This window comes from Rhinopithecus bieti, unplaced genomic scaffold (assembly GCF_001698545.2).
Source record: "Rhinopithecus bieti isolate Rb0 unplaced genomic scaffold, ASM169854v2 scaffold_315, whole genome shotgun sequence".
Lineage (NCBI taxonomy): Eukaryota > Metazoa > Chordata > Mammalia > Primates > Cercopithecidae > Rhinopithecus > Rhinopithecus bieti.
This window is the reverse complement of record NW_016803481.1, coordinates 815,497-833,028: the sequence shown is the minus strand read 5'-3', so window position 1 is coordinate 833,028 and position 17,532 is coordinate 815,497. Positions and strand designations below refer to the sequence as shown.

Below are 17,532 nucleotides of genomic sequence, written 5' to 3'. Positions count from 1 at the left end.
AGTATGGCTAGTTTAAAACAGCATCCTTGTGTACAAGGCAAGAGTTAGTATTGGTGCTTGTTTCTCCCTGTTTTATATGAGGAAGAATCACAGTAATGAAAGAAGGATAATTACACAGACATCTTTTCAATTAGCATCAGAAATGGGCAGGGGCATGCTCTTTCTACACAAGCCTTTATCTACCTACCACACATGAGGCTATGTTGAAATAGGAGAAAAAATATCCCTGTTGTTGATAAGGCAGCCCTAACCAAAAGGGACGGACACATAAATCAAGACAGGCCAGCAATGTGACTGTGCTTTTGATAGTGGAAATTAAATCTGACCATTAACTCTTTAATTCTCCAGATTCATCAAAGATGCCATTTACAGTTCCTAACTTTGAAGTACATAAATAGCTTCATCTGAACACAAACTTCTAGATACATGAAAAAAAGCTATTATGCCAAATTAATTCAATCTAACTAATTAGAGAGCAGGAAGTTCCTTCAATTATTTTATGTGCTGTCTGAGAAACACACTTGAATATGAGTACAGATTTCATTAATTGCAGTTCATTATTTTCCAGATTAGTTACTAAACTTGCATCAGAAGGTCAAAGACAGCAATTTTGTCAGCTGCCACCTCTTTCAGTGCAGTATTTTTGCATTTCTGGAACTCAGACAGAAATTGATTACAAACAAAACAAATCTCCATAAAATGAGAAATATAAGTCCTTATGAATATGTTCAACCAAAAGATCTTGTAAATTTAAGAGTATCTTTGTTTTTAAACCTTCTGAATAAACTGTTGACTTTCATCTTATAAAAAAAGATCCAGGAACCTTTTCATTTCCATTTGATAAACAATATGAAGATAAAGTAACAGGAAAATAATAACATCTTCACCTGAGAACCTGCTGATTCCAAAGAACAGGTTAATAAGCATCCAGGTTTTCATTAAAGCTTCTCTGCGGTTATGGGTCTGTGTATCTTTGCGTGAGGGAGGGAAATGAACATTCTTGTCTGAAAATGTCAAGGACACTCTAATTAAAAGTATTTTTTGATAATAATCATTCCTCCATTACACAACTTGTACCTCTTTTCCACTTAACATAACAAAATATAAGGAATGATTAGTAAAAACAGGACCCATTCTATTCCTTAGTCCTTACCTGGATTATTTTATATTCTCATAAACTTTGTTTTTATTTTTTTGAGGCAGGTATGTGTCACCACACCCAAATACTATTTTTTTTAATTTTTAGTAGAGACAAAGGTCTTGTTAAGTTGCCCAGGCTGGTCTCGAACTCCTGAGCTCAACTGATCTGCCTGCCTTGGCCTCTCAAAGTGCTGAGATAAAGGTGTGAGCCACCGCACCCAGTCTAACTTCCTGTTTTTAAGTAAAAGAAATCCGCCCCCCCCCCACCCCACCTTTTGTTTTTAAAGACAGCCAGGCTGGGACGGCAGGATCCCTTGAGCCCAAGAGGTTGAGGCCACAGTGAGCTGTGATAGCACCATTGCACTCCAGCCTCGGTGACAGAACAAGAGCCCGTCTCAAAAAAAAAGAGTACCTTGCTATCTGTAAACCATTTTCCCACTGTCAGCTGTCACCATCCTCTCTGTTAATTTCATCTCTATGGCCCTAGGACCCTCCACTGCTCTAGCAAAACCATCCCTAACAATCCTTCCCTCCTCGGTGATGGTATCCCTTGAATGCTTATACAGTCAGCTCTCTTAGTCATTGTTTGGTGAAGCTATAAATAACTCCTTGAATCCTTCCTCATAAATCATTTTTGATGTTATTCTCTGAAACAATTCCAACTGGTCACTGCATTTCTAGTAGTAGTAAATCCAGAACCAAGTACAGTAATCTAAGTGTCATCTAATAATATCAAAGAGAGCCCAGGTCAGGGGCTGGGGTTTTGTTTAGATAGGATAGTGTGAGTTTCTGCATTATTACAACTTTTCAGAGAAGTTTTAAGTCTCCAAACTAAACTGGAATAAAAACATATGTGGGTGACTGAGGCAGGAGGATTACTTAAGGCCAGGAGTTTCAGATCTGTCTCAATTTAAAAAAAAAATTTTTTTTTTTTTTAAATTAGCTAGGCATCATCTCACACGCCTTTAGTCCCAGCTACTTGGGAGGCTGAGGCTAGAGGATCACCTGAGCCGAGGAGTTCAAGGCAGCAGTGAGCGATCATTGCACCACTGCACTCCAGCCTGAGTGACAAGCAAGACCTAGTCTCAAATAATAAAATAAAATAAAAAGCAGTTTCAGTATCTTTCATGACAGGTGGGAAATGGGAGACAAACGGTTTCAGGAAGTGTGTTATTAAACATGACCTGCTTGGTTTCCATGCCGATCCCCAAACCATTCGGGGTGTTTTGGTTTTGTGCTGTTTCACATTGTCACCCTTAAGCGATGTTAACTATCTGTCCTAAGTCTTTATGCCATATTAGTATCACTATTTCCCCCTTCCTATATTGTACTATTGATCCAGATTCCTTTTAGGCATATGAATGGACCTGTATTTTTCTGGATTTTATCTTGATGTTATCTAAACATTTAAATATCTGATATTGCTTATTTCACAACCATTTAATGGTCATAGACTATTGAAATTGGTGCACTAACAGGCACTAGCAAATAAAAATAAAGCACAATACTCAAAACTGGAGAGGAAGGTTCCGGGTACTTGTGTATTTCTTTAAAGGTGCTGCTAAGTCCAGCACTGGATGCCTCACACAGGGCCATAGCCACACCAGTGTGTGTGCAGGGCAGTCCAGCCACCGTCATCAACATCCACTCTGCTTCAGGCTTACTTGATTGGTGACACAGAGGAAGGCCCTGGCCGCAGAGCCACTTTATTTCCATAATGTATGCCACACAGTCTCCCACAAACTCTTTGGTAGAAAGAGGGAGAAGTGTGGAGTGGAGAAGGTAGTTACTGGCTACAGGGAACTGAAATGTGTTGGTCTGTCACTCTGTGGCTTGACAAGTGATGTCTACTAGGTATAGAGCTCTGCCTTAGGCCTTATTATGTTCAATATTCCAATACTCTCAAATGCAGAGAGATTACAGCTTTAGAAGTGTGTGGACAGCCAGAATATATGCATTTAAAAAAAAAATTACTCAGAAAGATCTTGATATCCTGGGAATGTTAAAACATCAAAGACAAAAAATTCTAGGAATGAATCTGAAGTTCCTCGTTATTTTCACACCATCAATTAGACCACATAATAAAAGAGAAGTAGTAGTACAGTGACAAGAGTATCAACAGACAAAAAACCTGGTGATGTTACCTGACCAACAGCACAATGAGCTAATACCTTTCAAGAACAAGCCCCACCAAGCGCGGTCCCATGCTGCATCAGTAGCGTGATCATTTAGATGAGGAAGGAAACACTTCCACCATTTGCAAGTCCAGGGGGAACTCTCTCATTTCTGGACTCCTCACTTTAGGGAGGACCCTGGCGAGTCAACTGTAGAATGACAAAGTATTTCTCAGATGAGATGTGGGAGACTCATCTAGAGCTGTTAAGACGGGGGAGGGCTGAGAGAACAAAGATCCTAAGAGAGCTATCATCACTCCACTGCACTCCAACCTGGGCAACAGAGCGAGACCTTGTCACAAAAAATAAATTAAAAAAAAAACAAAAAAACTTCTATATAATAATAGTCAAAACTTATTCAAATATTTATATAAGAAAATTATACATATATATTTTGGCAGGGCACGGTGGTTCACGCCTGTAACCCCAACATGGTGGGAGCCCAAGGCAGGCAGATTACGACATCACGAGATTGAGAACATCCTGTCCAATATGGCAAAACCCCATCTCTACTAAAAATACCAAAATTAGCTGGGCATGGTGGCAGGCCAAAAAGTATATATTTTAAAGGATATAATACTCACTTCATCCAAAATGATGGTTATTAGTTTCTCAAGTGCCCATGAAGGATTAAAGATGCTTACTTAAAGAATGTCTGCTAATCTAAACACCTTAAAAATAGGGTCTTGTTGGGCAGGCGGCTCACATATACAGTCCTGGCTCACATATACAATCCTCCCCACTCCCTTTACTTCCTGGTAAGAACAAACTCTGAGGCAAAGATTGGTTGGAAAAATGATGATCTCGTTCCTGTAGGACCCCCAGGAGGGGCAGTAGAGATTATTTTAGAAGTTCAAACTTCAAATTGTAGGTATCAAATCTGATTTTCAAGTGCATGGAAATCCATTATAATAATAAAGCTTACTATTTTTTAAAATGAGGAACACTAAAGGAGTCTAGCCAATACAGCATTTTTCTTCTTCCTGTTATTTGCAATTCCACAGGCACTAAAATGCCCTTTTTCAAAGATGAAACACACTTCAGAGTACAAGTGAAAGCATAAAGCATATTCAAAGTGTATTTCCAGTATGCTTCACTGGTACCATGAAATGTGACCCAAGTAAGAAAAACAGTTTTCTTGACATTATCATCTACAGTTCTAATTTATTTCTCACAGAGCTTTAGTACAGATGGTCAGTGAAAATGAGATAACCAAGATCATCTCTGATCAACTAAATCCAAAATGAAAAGCTAAGATTTTTCTCTCCTTTGGAAATGTTCTTTAGCACTTCCACCAACCTAGGAAAGAAGGTTCTTAAATATGTCTTCATCCCTCTAATCCCCACTCAGCGGTGCTTCTTTCACCTCTAAGCTGTAAACACAGTCCTGTCTACCACTGAGTAACACTTGGGACCCACAGTCTAATATTATAGTCTGGGCACAGTGGCTCATGCCTATAATCCCAGACACTTGGGATACCAGGCAGGAGGATCACTTGAGCCCAGGAGTTCGAGACCAACCTGGGCAACACAGTGAGACTGTCTCTAAAAATAAAAATTTTTTAAAAGTTAGCTGGGCGTGGTGGAGCGTACTTGTAGTCCTAGCTCCTTGGGAGACCGAAGCTGGAGGATTCCTTGAGCCCAGGAGTTCAACACGGCAATGAGCTATAATCCTGCCACTGCACTCCAGACTGGGCGACAGACCGAGACCCTGTCTCAAAATAATATTATTATAATTTGTTCACATGTCAAACAATAGACATTTTGCATCTTCTATGTACCAGGCACCATTTTGGCACAACAAGTCCTGCCCTCAAGGAATACTGTGGAGAGGGATAATTGATAAACATATAAACCTAACAATAACTCCTGATAAAAAGGTTAGAAATGGGACAGGTGCGGTGGCTCACACCTGTAGTCCCAGCACTTTGGGAAGCTGAGACGGGTAGATCATTTGAAGTCAGGAGTTCAAGACCAGCCTGGCCAACATGGTGAAACCCCATCTCTACTAAAAATACAAAAATTAGCCAAGCATGGTAGGGTGGCGCGTGCCTGTAATCCCAGCTACTCAGGAGGCGGAAGCAGGAGAATCCCTTGAACCCGAGAAGTGGAGGTTGCAGTGAGCCAAGACTCAAGCCTGGGCAACAGAGTGAGACTCCGTCTCAAAAAAAAAAAGAAAAAGAAATGGTAATGTAGTGCCTGCGTGTATGGTGGAAGCTGTTCTGGTGTGGCCGTTCAAGAAAGCCCACTCTAGACTCAGACGTCCTTCCTCAGAGTGGCCTTTCCTGACTGTTCCATGGGAGGCCTTTGGGAAGAGCAGGGTGGCAGGGCCAGCACCAGAGCTCTCCAGACTGAAGGTGCTTCGCGTGCTCACAGGCTAAAAAGGCGACTTATCTGACTTAGTACTGGTGAGCGAATAAAGAAGAAGGAAGATTCAAGACCAGGGACAGGCCCTGCAGTGCACTGTGAGCCACAGTGAGAAATTCACATTTCACTCCTTTCAGTGGGAGGAAGTGGAAGGTGTCATGCCACTGACGACTGTAAGGCTGTGAAAGACCATTCTGGCTACTCTGTTTAAACAGCTAAAGCCACGGAACTGAATGAAATTTATGCATGGAAGGAAACAGGTTTAAAAACAAAAGAGAGCCTCCCGGTTGTAGCTCTGGGTGCTGGATGTAAAAACTTGATAGAATCTACAGTCCCAGGAGAGGATCAAGGACCGAGGGAAGGGAAGCCAGGGAAAGGAAGTTGCACTGAAGCCTGGAGAAGTGTTTCCAGTGTTATGTTGACACAAAGTCTGCACCATGAGGACAAGGCAGCATGGACAAGGGGGAGCTCCCTGGTGACCCTGAGAAAAGGCAAATGCCTTCCAAGGAGCAGAGTTCTCACAAACCAACTGGAATGCTCTGGCTCTATTACCAGGTATCTTCATCAAGACCAGTTTTAGATTTATATACTTTATATATTTTTATTTTTATTTATTTTGAGACAGAGTCTTACTCTGTCACCCAGGCTGGAGTGCGGTGGCACGATCTTGGCTCACTGTATCCTCTGCCTCTCAAGTTCAAGCGATTCTCATGCCTCAGCCTCCTGTGTCGCTGCGACTACAGGATTATGCCTGGCTAATTTTTGTATTTTTAGTAAAGACAGGGTTTCACCATGTTGGCCAGGTCTCAAACCCCTGACCTCAGGTGAGCCACCTGCCTTGGCCTCCCAAAGTGCTGAGGTTACAGGTGTGAGCCACTGCACTCAGCCATATATTTTATATTTTTATGAAATACAAAATATATGTATGAGGCCAGCTTTCCCAAACCTTTGCTCATATGTGCTCAAACAATAAATGACCAACTGGAATAAATGAATAAAAGTTGCTTAAGAAATCTTCCACATATTTCAAGGTAACCTCTAACCTGGGCATTCTAAATTATTCTCCAATCACTACATTTGTTTCTAACACACTGTTGTTCCTCTCACATCCAGAGAGAGCTAATCACTCACTGCCAACACAGTAAGAGAGTAAGTAAGTTCTACAGGTAGCAGGTGATGTGACTTGCTACAAGCAAAACTGAAAATAGCTTTAAAGGAGAATGGTAACGATGGCAGGCTGACTCCGTGACTTCCAGCGTGATTCCAATTTCCTCCAACCTACGTGACTCTGCCTTCACCAAACAGCAACTAACAATACTGGATAGCAGACTTCACTGGATAAAAATAAGAATCACCACAGGCACTTATAAATGCAGATTACAAGGTCTCTCCAAGTTAGCTATGGGTTCCCAGGGCAGGCCGAGAAACTTTTTTAAAACAGCTCCCTTGATAAATCTGACAGACAGTTCATGAATCACACTTTGTGAAACAATGATGCAGAAGTTTAGAACTGAATAACACACACAATAATGACCCACTGGTTCAGTTCTGGTGGATCTCTGGGGAAAAAAAAACACCAGGAAAAATAATCACTGCCTACCTCAGTCCCCGCAGGACTTAGCTCCTGCAGTCACAGATTCATTTCACTAACTCTCAAGCCCCACCATGTGCCTAAATACAATTTAAACAGCTGCAAAATCTTGGTTTTAATTTTGCCATCTACTGTGTATGCTTATTTATATGCTTATATAAAGCTAGAATTTTAAAAATTACATATCTGCATGGCAGCCTGATAAAACTAATTCCTTCTCCCCTGAATATATGCATTCATACACTTAGAGAATTCTTTAAATAGTTAAGTCTCAGACAACTCACTTGGATTTCTGCAACTCGAATGTTTAGAAGAAAGTGGAGAAACTGATGTCAAAAGACCTATTTGGACAACAGAACTTGCCCTGTATGTGTTTTTGAATAAGTATAAATAAATCCTCATTTATCATTTTCTGCTGAGTTTACACCTATATAAGGCTGGAAATTGCATTTCCAATGGGGTTCCCATTCACTATTGCATAAGAGCAGCTTCCTGATTGTTTAGGAAACCTTTTCGCATTTGCTCTAACACTTACCCTAGGGCTGGGTAAAGAGTTTTAAGAAAAACGGAAGTAAGACAGGTGATCACTTTTCAGTGAAAGAACAGGTTATCCACAGTAGAGAAAACAGAGGTTGAGAGGGAAGGGCACTCATGATACAAAATTGTTTGAAAAAAGAAATGAAATCAAGAAATAAAAATAGAATTACATTTTCTACTTGGCAATACACAAACAACACTAAGTGCACTTCATAAATTGTACTACTGTTGCTCTAAGTAATATTACCATAAATCACATTAGCAGTGTCCTTGGCACTTTTTAAAAGCAGAAAGGAGGGAGTGTGTCTGTAAGTTTAAACAGCTCTGTTATCTCTGAAGAGCGTGAAGGAGAAATGACTGACAGCTATTCCTGGGTTTAAAACCCGGTTTAGCCCCACCCGCGAGGCTGCGCCTCCACCTCCAGCCAATTTGGCGCAACACAGAGCACCGGTTTATCAGAAAAACGTTCACGGCTGCTTTCTCGGTGCTTTTTACCTGGTGTGCGAGCGGAGATGGCCGCTTGCCCCTCTTCTCATCGCGGACAGGAAAAAGAGACTTGAGGAGCTTTGGCATCTGCGGCACGAAGGACTTGACAGGATTCAAGTAGGATGCTGCGAGGTTACTGAGTCCTGCCCATATTACAGGGGAAAAAGATAAAACATACACAATTACATAGACATCTTTTCCTGTACATTTGCCAGACATGACTTGTCAGCAAATCTAACAAAAACCAAAGGTATCCTTAAAAAATATTAGGAAAACACAGTATTATTGTAGTTTCCGTAATTTCCCTCAAACATAGTAATGTCCCTTCTTCAATTAAATAGCAGTAACTGGGGTGCTGCCAAAATGCTCCAGTGCCAAAATGCTCAGTGTTCCTATCAGCATCAGAACAGCAATTCACCTCTATCCTGTCAATAATTGGCGCAAGCATTCACTTCTGCCCTAGAATAAAATGGTATTGATTTTTAAGTCACACTGCCAATGACACAAATGTATAGCTCTCTGTCTAGACTTTAAGCTCTTTGAAGTCAGGGACTATGTCTTATTCAATCTAATTTTTCATAACTATTTACTGAAGGGCGATGATGAAACTGACCTTTTGGGAAAAGGGTAAATGGTAGTGTTTGAGTTATTTATTACAAGTCAGGGAGAGATGCCCTGAACAACTTACGTTCTTATCTGCTGTTAATTTCCAAAGGCTGGGATCAGAGGTATAAATAGGTCATACTTATGATATACTAAGATTTCTTCCCCCTATTAATTTATAGTAAAATCTAATCCCAAGTCATAAGTGATGAAAAGCTGTATTCACATAACATTTAGAAATGAACAAGCAAGTCATCTTAAGGAATACATTTGCCTTAACAGATGCACACAACTCCCCACAGATCTCTACTCCACACTAACCCTGAAAGGATTCCAAATTTACTGGCAATTCAGTTCGTAAATGGATGGATACAGCTGTAAGGTTTCTACATTTTACATAAAGCAGTAGAATATTAAGTGTAAGCATACTGCAAAAAGTTAAGGATGTACACTGTAATCATGAGGGCGACCACTGAAAAATAAAGCAAAGAATGGCTACACCGTGCCAAGAGACAGATACGTCATACCTCAGTTTAGAAAAGTCCAATTATTTACAGCAAGACAAAAACAAGGATGAGAAAAATAAAAGAGGGGAGACAGAAAATAAGTTTAAGATGAATAAAGATCCAAAAAGATACAATTATTTCAAAGATGAGGAAAAAAATTACAATCTAGAGTTCTTTATCAAATTAACATTCTAGAGTACTGATAATCCCTCATTAAGTAAAAATCTAGCCAGTAATGAATCAAAGGCCACACATATCACTAAATGAGACCATCAGACATTATGTGTCTCCAACCTCCCCACCACACATCCACACCCAACCACCCTACCACACGCATCCTTCTCAAATCAGCTGAACTGAATCAAGAATCTAGCCCTAACTACCAGTTCACAGGCAATACAGGGGATAGAACTGCGTTTCAACAGTCTCACGGGAACGCAACAGGAAAAAATAAGAATGAACAGAGTCTGCTGTGCAAGAACCTGGCCTACTGTACTAGTCTACCATACAAGAACCTAGTTTCTTCAACAAACACAATGCATGGTCGTGAAGTATTTCTCACCAGTAAAAAATAAATGACTAATGCAAGCAACAATCTGGAAGAATTTAACATATATGGGAAGCGAAAGAGACAGACACAAAAAGGGCATACATCGTATTGGCTCCGTTTATGAAACGGCAGAAGTAATCTAGAGAAGTAGTCACTGGAACACTGGCTGCCCACAGGGAGTGGGAATTAACTGGAGTCATGTCAATGTCCTACATTTTCACTGGGGTATGAATCACATGGGTATATACAAATACATTTCGTAAAACTTATTAAATATGACCCACAGTCAACAAAGGAGTCAATAAAAATAGACCATGAGATGTCTAGACACTGGATTTAATAGAAAATGACTTTAAGGCAGCTTTCTTAACCAAGTCCAGTGATGCAAAGGAGAATACAGTCTTGACAAGTGCACAGACCGGGAATATCAGCAGAGAAATTAAAACCAGAAAAGCAGCAGCAAATGGAAATTCTAGAACTGAAAAAAAAAAAAAAATGACTGAAATGAAAAAAATTCCCTGGATGTGCTGAACAGAGCACTGGAAATCACAGGAAAAAAATTATCCAACTAGAAAAAATAAAATTAAAAGATTAAAAAAAAAAAAAGAATAGAGCCTCTGTGACCTGCAGGACAATATTAAACAATCTAACCTGTGAGTAATTAGATTCTCAGAAGGAGCAGAAAGAGACAAAAGGATTGGGGTAAAAGTTTTAATGAATAATGTCTAAACATTTCTCATAATTGCTGAAAAACATCAACTGACAGATCCAATAACTTGATAAGCAAGTTAAATACTAAGAAAACAATACCTAAGCAAATCATAGTACAATTGCCACAGATAAAGAGAAACTTCTGAAAGCAGGCAAACTAAACAAAGATAACACACTGAGTGGGAAGTGACAGATGATGGCTGAATTCTCAGCAGAAAAGAAGGGGCTGGAGATGAGGAGATGTCTTTGAAGTGCTAGAAAAAAAAACCTCCAACTCAAGAGTTCTCTATCCAGTGAAAATATTCTTCACAACAAAACAAAACAGTGAAATAAAGATACTTTCAAAAAAGGAGAGCATTTTTCTCCAGTAGGACTGTACTCTAAGAAATACTAGGCTGGGTGCAGTGGCTCACACCTGTAATCCCAGCACTTTGGGAGGCCGAGGCGGGTAGATCACCTGAGGTCAGGAGTTGGAGACCAGCCTGACCAACATGAAGAAACCCTGTCTCTACTAAAAATACAAAAATGAGCCCGGCGTGGTGGCGGGCACCTGTAATCCCAGCAACTCGGGAGGCTGAGACAGGAGAATCGCTTGAACCCAGGAGGCAGAGGTTGTGGTGAGCTGAGATTGGGCCACTGCACTCCAGCCTGGGCAACAAGTAAAACTCCGTCTCCCCCCAAAAAAAAACAACTACTTCTTCAGGCTAGAAAGAAATAAAATCAGATTAAAATAAAATCCAGGAAGGACTGGATACAGCCAGAAATAATCTGAAAAAAAAATAAATAAATAAGAGATTATCCATTTTTTCTGTATTCTCTGAAAAGACAAGTAGCTTTTTTTTTTTTTTAAGACAGAGTCTCACTCTGTCACCCAGGCTGGAGTGCAGTGGCATGATCTTGGCTCACTGCAACCTCTGCCCACCTCCCAAGTTCAAGCGATTCTCCTGCCTCAGCCTACTGGGACTGCAGGTACCAGTCACCACGCCTGGCTAATTTTTGTGTTTTTAGCAGAGAGAGGGGTTTCACAATGTTGACCAGGCTGGTCTTGAACTCCTGACCTCAGGTGATCCACCTGCCGTGGCCTTCCAAAGTGGTGGGATTACAGGTATAAGCCACTGCGCCCAGCCTAAGCTTTTTTTTTTTTTTTTTTTTTTTTTGAGAAAGGATCTCACTGTCGCCTAGGCATGAGTACAGTGATGCAGTTGTGACTCACTGCAGCCTCAACCTCCCAGGTTCAGGTAATTCTCCCACTTCCGCCTCCTGAGTAGTGGGACTACAAGTGTGTACCACCACACTTGGCAGATTTTTGTATTTTTTTGTGGTGACAGGGTTTTGCCTTGTTGCCCAGGCTGGTCTCAACTAACCCACACCTTGGCTTCCCAAAGTGCTAGGGTTACAGGTGAGAGCTACTGCACCCGGTCTGCAAGTGGCTATTTTAAAGCAAAAAGAATAATGTCATAGAGTGAGGTTTGTAACACCTATATATGTAAAAGATGAAACAACAGTACAAAATAAGGGGCCTAGAGGAACAGGTCAATGACTTACACTGTTGCCTGGTTCTTGCATTGTGAGGTGAGGGATGACATCATATGAACTCTAAGCAGATTTGGTAAGTTAAGGATGCCAAGTAGGGTTTCTGAGCAAAGAATTTAGCAAACAAATACAGGTGTCCAAAAAAGCAAAAAGAGGAAATAAATGAGATACGAATTGTTTTTTATTAACCCAAAAGAAGGTAAATAAGGAGTTACAGTGAAACAAAAAACAAAATGGCCAAGTAGAAAACCAATAATAACATGGCGGACCAGAATGGGAGGCACTGGAAGGGGTGAAGCATGCCAATTAAAGGGCAGGAACTATGAGATGAGGTTCAGAGGGAAATAACTGGACCCAAACAGATGTTGTCTAGAAGGCAATCACTTTTAATTTAATGACAAATACAGGCTACAATTTTAAAAGCTGAGAAAAAGATACATCGTGCAAACAGTGAATAAATTTGATGCAGTTATATATAAATGATAGGTAAGAGAGATTTCAAGATAAGCATATTCCCAGAGATAAAAGGGACATTTCATAATAGAAAGGTCACTCCATCAGGAAGATATAACAATCTTAAATGTGTGTGTACCTAATTATCAGAGTTTCTAAATGAATGAGGCAAAAACTGTTATAAAGGGAAATACAGATAATTTTCACAATCATATTTGGATATTTAAGGCCCTCTCAAGAATTGATAGAATAGGCCTCCACCAAATCAGCAAAGATCCAGAGGATTTGAACAAGGCGATAAACCACAGTGACCTAATTAGATATACATAGAACACCATGTTCCCAAACACAACAGTGCACATAGAATATTAACCAAGATAGAACACAATCTGGAATACAGATTACCCCCAAATATAAAAAAGAATTAATGCTAGTTGATAAGTCATGGATCAAAGCAGCAATCAGAGGGAAATTTTAAAACACTCTGAATAGAATGAAAATGAAAGCACAACATAACATGTAAAATGCAGAAAAGTTTAAAAATACAATTGCAATACAAAATTAACAAAGCCAAAACTGGTTCTGAGATTAATATATCTGATAAACTGGTCAGAAAAGTATTCAAAACAGAAAATAAAAATTATCAGTATCAGAATAAAAAGAAGGAACATCACAAGAGATCCTGTAAGTATTTAAACAATAAGGTAAAGTAGCCAGGCACGGTGGCTCATGCCTGTAGTCCCAGCACTTTGGGAGGCCAAGGCGGGTGAATCACAAGGTCAGGAGACGGAGACCATCCTGGCTAACATGGTGAAACTCCCATCTCTACTAAAAATACAAAAAGTTAGCTGGGCATGGTGGCACATGCCTGCAGTCCCAGCTACTCAAGAGGTTGAAGCAGGAGAATCACTTGAACCCAGGAGGCGAAGGTTGCAGTGAGCCGAGATCATGCCACTGCACTCCAGCCTGGATGACAGAGTGAGACTCCGTCTCAAAAAAAAAAAAAAAAAAAAAAAAAAAAAGTAAAGTGATGTTTATGAAAATAAACTTAATAATCTAGATAAACTAAGAAACTCCTTGAAAAAAATATAACCTATGATAGGTGACTCAAAAGGAGACACAAAGATCTAGATATTCCCATACTAAAGAAACTTGCCGGGCATGGTGGTTCACGCCTGTAATCCCAGCACTTTGGGAGGCTGAGGCAGACAGATCACCTGAGATCAGGAGTTTGAGACCAGCCTGGCCAACATGGTGAAACCTCATCTCTACTAAAAATACAAAAATTAGCCAGGCATGGTGGCGGGTGCCTGTAATCCCAGCTACTCGAGGGACTGAGACAGGAGAATCGCTTGAACCTGGGAAGGAAGGTTGCAGTGAGCCGAGATCGCATCACTGCACTCCAGCCTGGTTGACAGAGCAAGACTCCATCTCAAAAAAAAGAAACTCAAGTCATAATTTAAAATCTCTCCACAAAGAGGATTCCAGGCCTGGATCATGTAACTAAGGAATTCCATGAAACATTTAAGGAAGAGGTAATACCAATCTTACATAAACTCTCCCAGAAAAAAAATGAGGAGAAACATTTCCCAAGTCATTTTATGAAGCCAATGCAATCATAACAAAACCTAACAAAGACATGAAGATGACAGGATACAACATTACAGATGTTTACTATAGAGCACATACACAAAAGTCCTTAACATAGAGGAGCAAAGAGAGTCCAGCAATGTACAGGCTAACACATCATGATCAGGCGGTATATATTAGGGCAATGCAAGATCAATCCAACATTCCAGAGCCAATGGAACTCAACCAGTTAAGAGGAGAAATGAAGCAATTCGATGGACATTATCTAGTAGGACAGTGGCTGCCTGGCAGGAAATCCTAATTTAAACTTTCTGAAAGATGCTCAGATTTCTGACAGTAATTGACAAGTGAAAAGGTAACTTACCTGGATCTGGAGAATGATTATTTTGGGGAGAAACAGAGAGCGCGGGAGCAGGGGCTATTCCTCTGGAAACTGTGATTTGGGATACATCCTGCTGACTTTCCCACCGGCCCTAGTAAAGACAAAATTGGCAATTGTGTTTCAAGTTATTCAACTAACCAAATAAAAAAAAATTACAGATACTCAAGAAAAAAACATATTACTAAAGCTCCTTTGAATATAAGCTTGATTACACAAGCACTTTTTTTTGTTTTTTCTGTTTTAAGAGGCAGGTTTCTCTCTGATCGCCCAGGCTGGAGTGCATGGGTGTGCCATCATAGTGCATGTAACCTCCAACGCTCAGACTCAAGCAATCCTCCCGCCTCAGTCTCCAGAGTAGTGGGGACTACCGGTACATGCCACCACAGGAGGCTAATCTTTTTATTACTTTTGTAGAGACGGGATGTCACTATGTTGCCCATACTAGTCTCAAACTCCCAGCTTCAAGCAATCCTCCTGCCTTGGTCTCCCAAAGTGCTGTGATTACAGGTGTGAGCCACCATGCCTGACCAGCACTTTTCTCCTTGTCATCCTGCTTACTTTATTAATTTCCCCAACAACAACAATAATGCCCCCCCCACACACATTTGGACAGCCCCTCCATACTGCAGTTTACAGTCTCCCCTTAAGCTCTGTCTTAACATGTTTTCTACTCTGTGCATCCTGTTGCCTCCCACAGAATACAGACATATTCCTTCCGCAATTCTCCCTTTGGTTCTGCTTTGAGACCACTTCTGCTCTTTTGCCTCAAGATACCCTTTTTCACTCAGTTCTCCACAGAAACCCACGAACAACTCTGTAGTCAGAGGGTGTCTCTTCTCTCTACTCCCAGACTGTGTTTCCACTCACTCACATATAGTGCATAACAGTAAATATTACCAAACCTCTCATTTTAAATAGATATTAAAGATATATTACAGTCAAACCCAAGTCAAATAATTACAAATTCTCAATGATGGAAGTCTCTGAATTATCAAATTTTATTGTACTCTCAACTTATTTGTAAATACTCATTAAAGACATTTCATCAGCTGATGGATTAAAAGACCATTCCAGGCTGGGCGTGGTGGCTCAGGCCTACAATCCCAGCACTTTGGGAGGCCAAGGCAGGCAGATTACGAGGTCAGGAGATCGAGACCATCCTGGCTAACACAGTGAAACCCTGTCTCTACTAAAATACAAAAAATTAGCTGGGCGTGGTGGCGGGTGCCTGTAGTCCCAGCTACTCGGGAGGCTGAGGCAGGAGAATGGCGTGAACCTGGGAGGCAGAGCTTGTAGTGAGCGGAGATCGCGCCCCTGCACTCCAGCCTGGGCGATAGGGCGAGACTCCGTCTCAAAAAAAAAAACCAAAACAAAACAAACCATTCCAAAATTCATGTTGAGCCATAAAAACAGTGATACCATCAAAGCACTTTTAACTTCAGCCCTATCTAGGGAAGAACTAAACCCCAAACGTTGCTTGCTTGTACTAAAACTGGTAAGAGATGAGACCAAATCTTCTAAATGCTTTAAGTTCCCTTTGATCCCCTGATAATCACTGACTTCTTTACCACTGGAGTTTAATAAACACGTGAATATGAGTTTGAGCAAGCGCTGCACAGATGAATAACCCTAACGATTAACTCAAGGTTGTTTGTTTGTTTGTTTGAGACTGAGTTTCGCTCTTGTCGCCCAGGCTGGAGTGCAGCGGCGAGATCTCTGCTCACGGCAACCTCCGCCTCCCGGGTTCAAGCGATTCTCCGGCCTCAGCCTCCTGAGTAGTTGGGATTACAGGCATGCGCCACCATGCCCGGCTAATTTTGTATTTTTAGTAGAGATGGGGGGGTTTCTCCATGTTGGTCAGGCTGGTCCTGACCTCAGGTGATCCGCCCACCTCGGCCTCCCAAAGTGTTGAGATTACAGGCGTGAACCACCGGGCCTGGCAAGTTTTCTTTACTAATTGCCCTGAACAGCGGGATGGGGACAGTGAGTTCTCCGCTGCTCTTGAAGATGGATTGTGGAGGAAGGGCCTCTTAGGTTTCAGAAATGTATTGGAAACTCATCTGCTTTTAGTAGCAACCTAAGTACTGATCATAAAAATCAATAAGCCCTAAGTGATCTGGATCCTGTGTACCTCAGAGAATGCCACTTTTCCCTAGGAACTCTCTCAGCACTTGGTATCATTTTTTAAATTGGTGTGATGGTCAGGATTGATTAGGAAGCAAGGAGAACAAGAGAGACAGGAACATGTGATCAGTGAGACTGCGAGCTCTGAGATACTTGACCGGAGGTGCGCTGGCATCCCCATGAATCACACGCTGATTTACATACTTGAATGTTTTGTTAATTTCTGCATTTACATTTCATGATCTGTCTGGAAAGCTGTGGCCTTGTGTACCCCGGGATATCACCATTAGGTGACTGAACAGAGGTCAGCCCTCCGTGGAGTTTCTCAGAGGAAGAAAAGCCACCTGCTTTGTGTACAGTGGTGAGCTCACACATGGCTGTTCTGAAGACAGCTTACTTAATTCGAGAGCATTTATTTTCATATTTTAGATTTTCTTTGTTTGGCAGCTGATATGGCTGCAGTCTGTCCCCACGGAAAACTAAGCCGGTGATCTGGAGTCAGTACCTGGGCTGCCTGACGTAGAATTGGGCCAACAACATATCATGGAGGTGCCACCTCTTCCCCAAGGCACACCCAGGCCCCGACGGCTTCAGGGGCAGTTCTTCCCAGCAGGCACCACCCAATCAGAACAGAGCAGTAACTCCATCTCATTTACTCAAATACTGCAAGTGACAACATGAAAGGGACACAATGTGTAGATCCTAACAGCCCTGCGGAGCGTGACAAACGGAGACACAGCTCACTCTGCCCTCTACCTGAATAGTCATCTTAACCTTGAGGAACCT

The 17,532-nt window shown here is 41.3% G+C and overlaps 1 protein-coding gene across 1 annotated transcript in view; it reads right to left on the bottom strand.

The window, feature by feature from the left end:
• KIF13B (kinesin family member 13B) overlaps nt 1-17,532 on the bottom strand; it is a 131,210-nt gene that overhangs the window by 17,485 nt on the left and 96,193 nt on the right. The window contains exons 33-34 of the mRNA XM_017884560.1: nt 14,605-14,713; nt 8,304-8,437 (exon numbers count right to left, since the gene is read on the bottom strand). Coding sequence (XP_017740049.1) covers nt 8,304-8,437; nt 14,605-14,713 — 243 coding nt within the window. The remainder of the gene's footprint in view (nt 1-8,303; nt 8,438-14,604; nt 14,714-17,532) is intronic.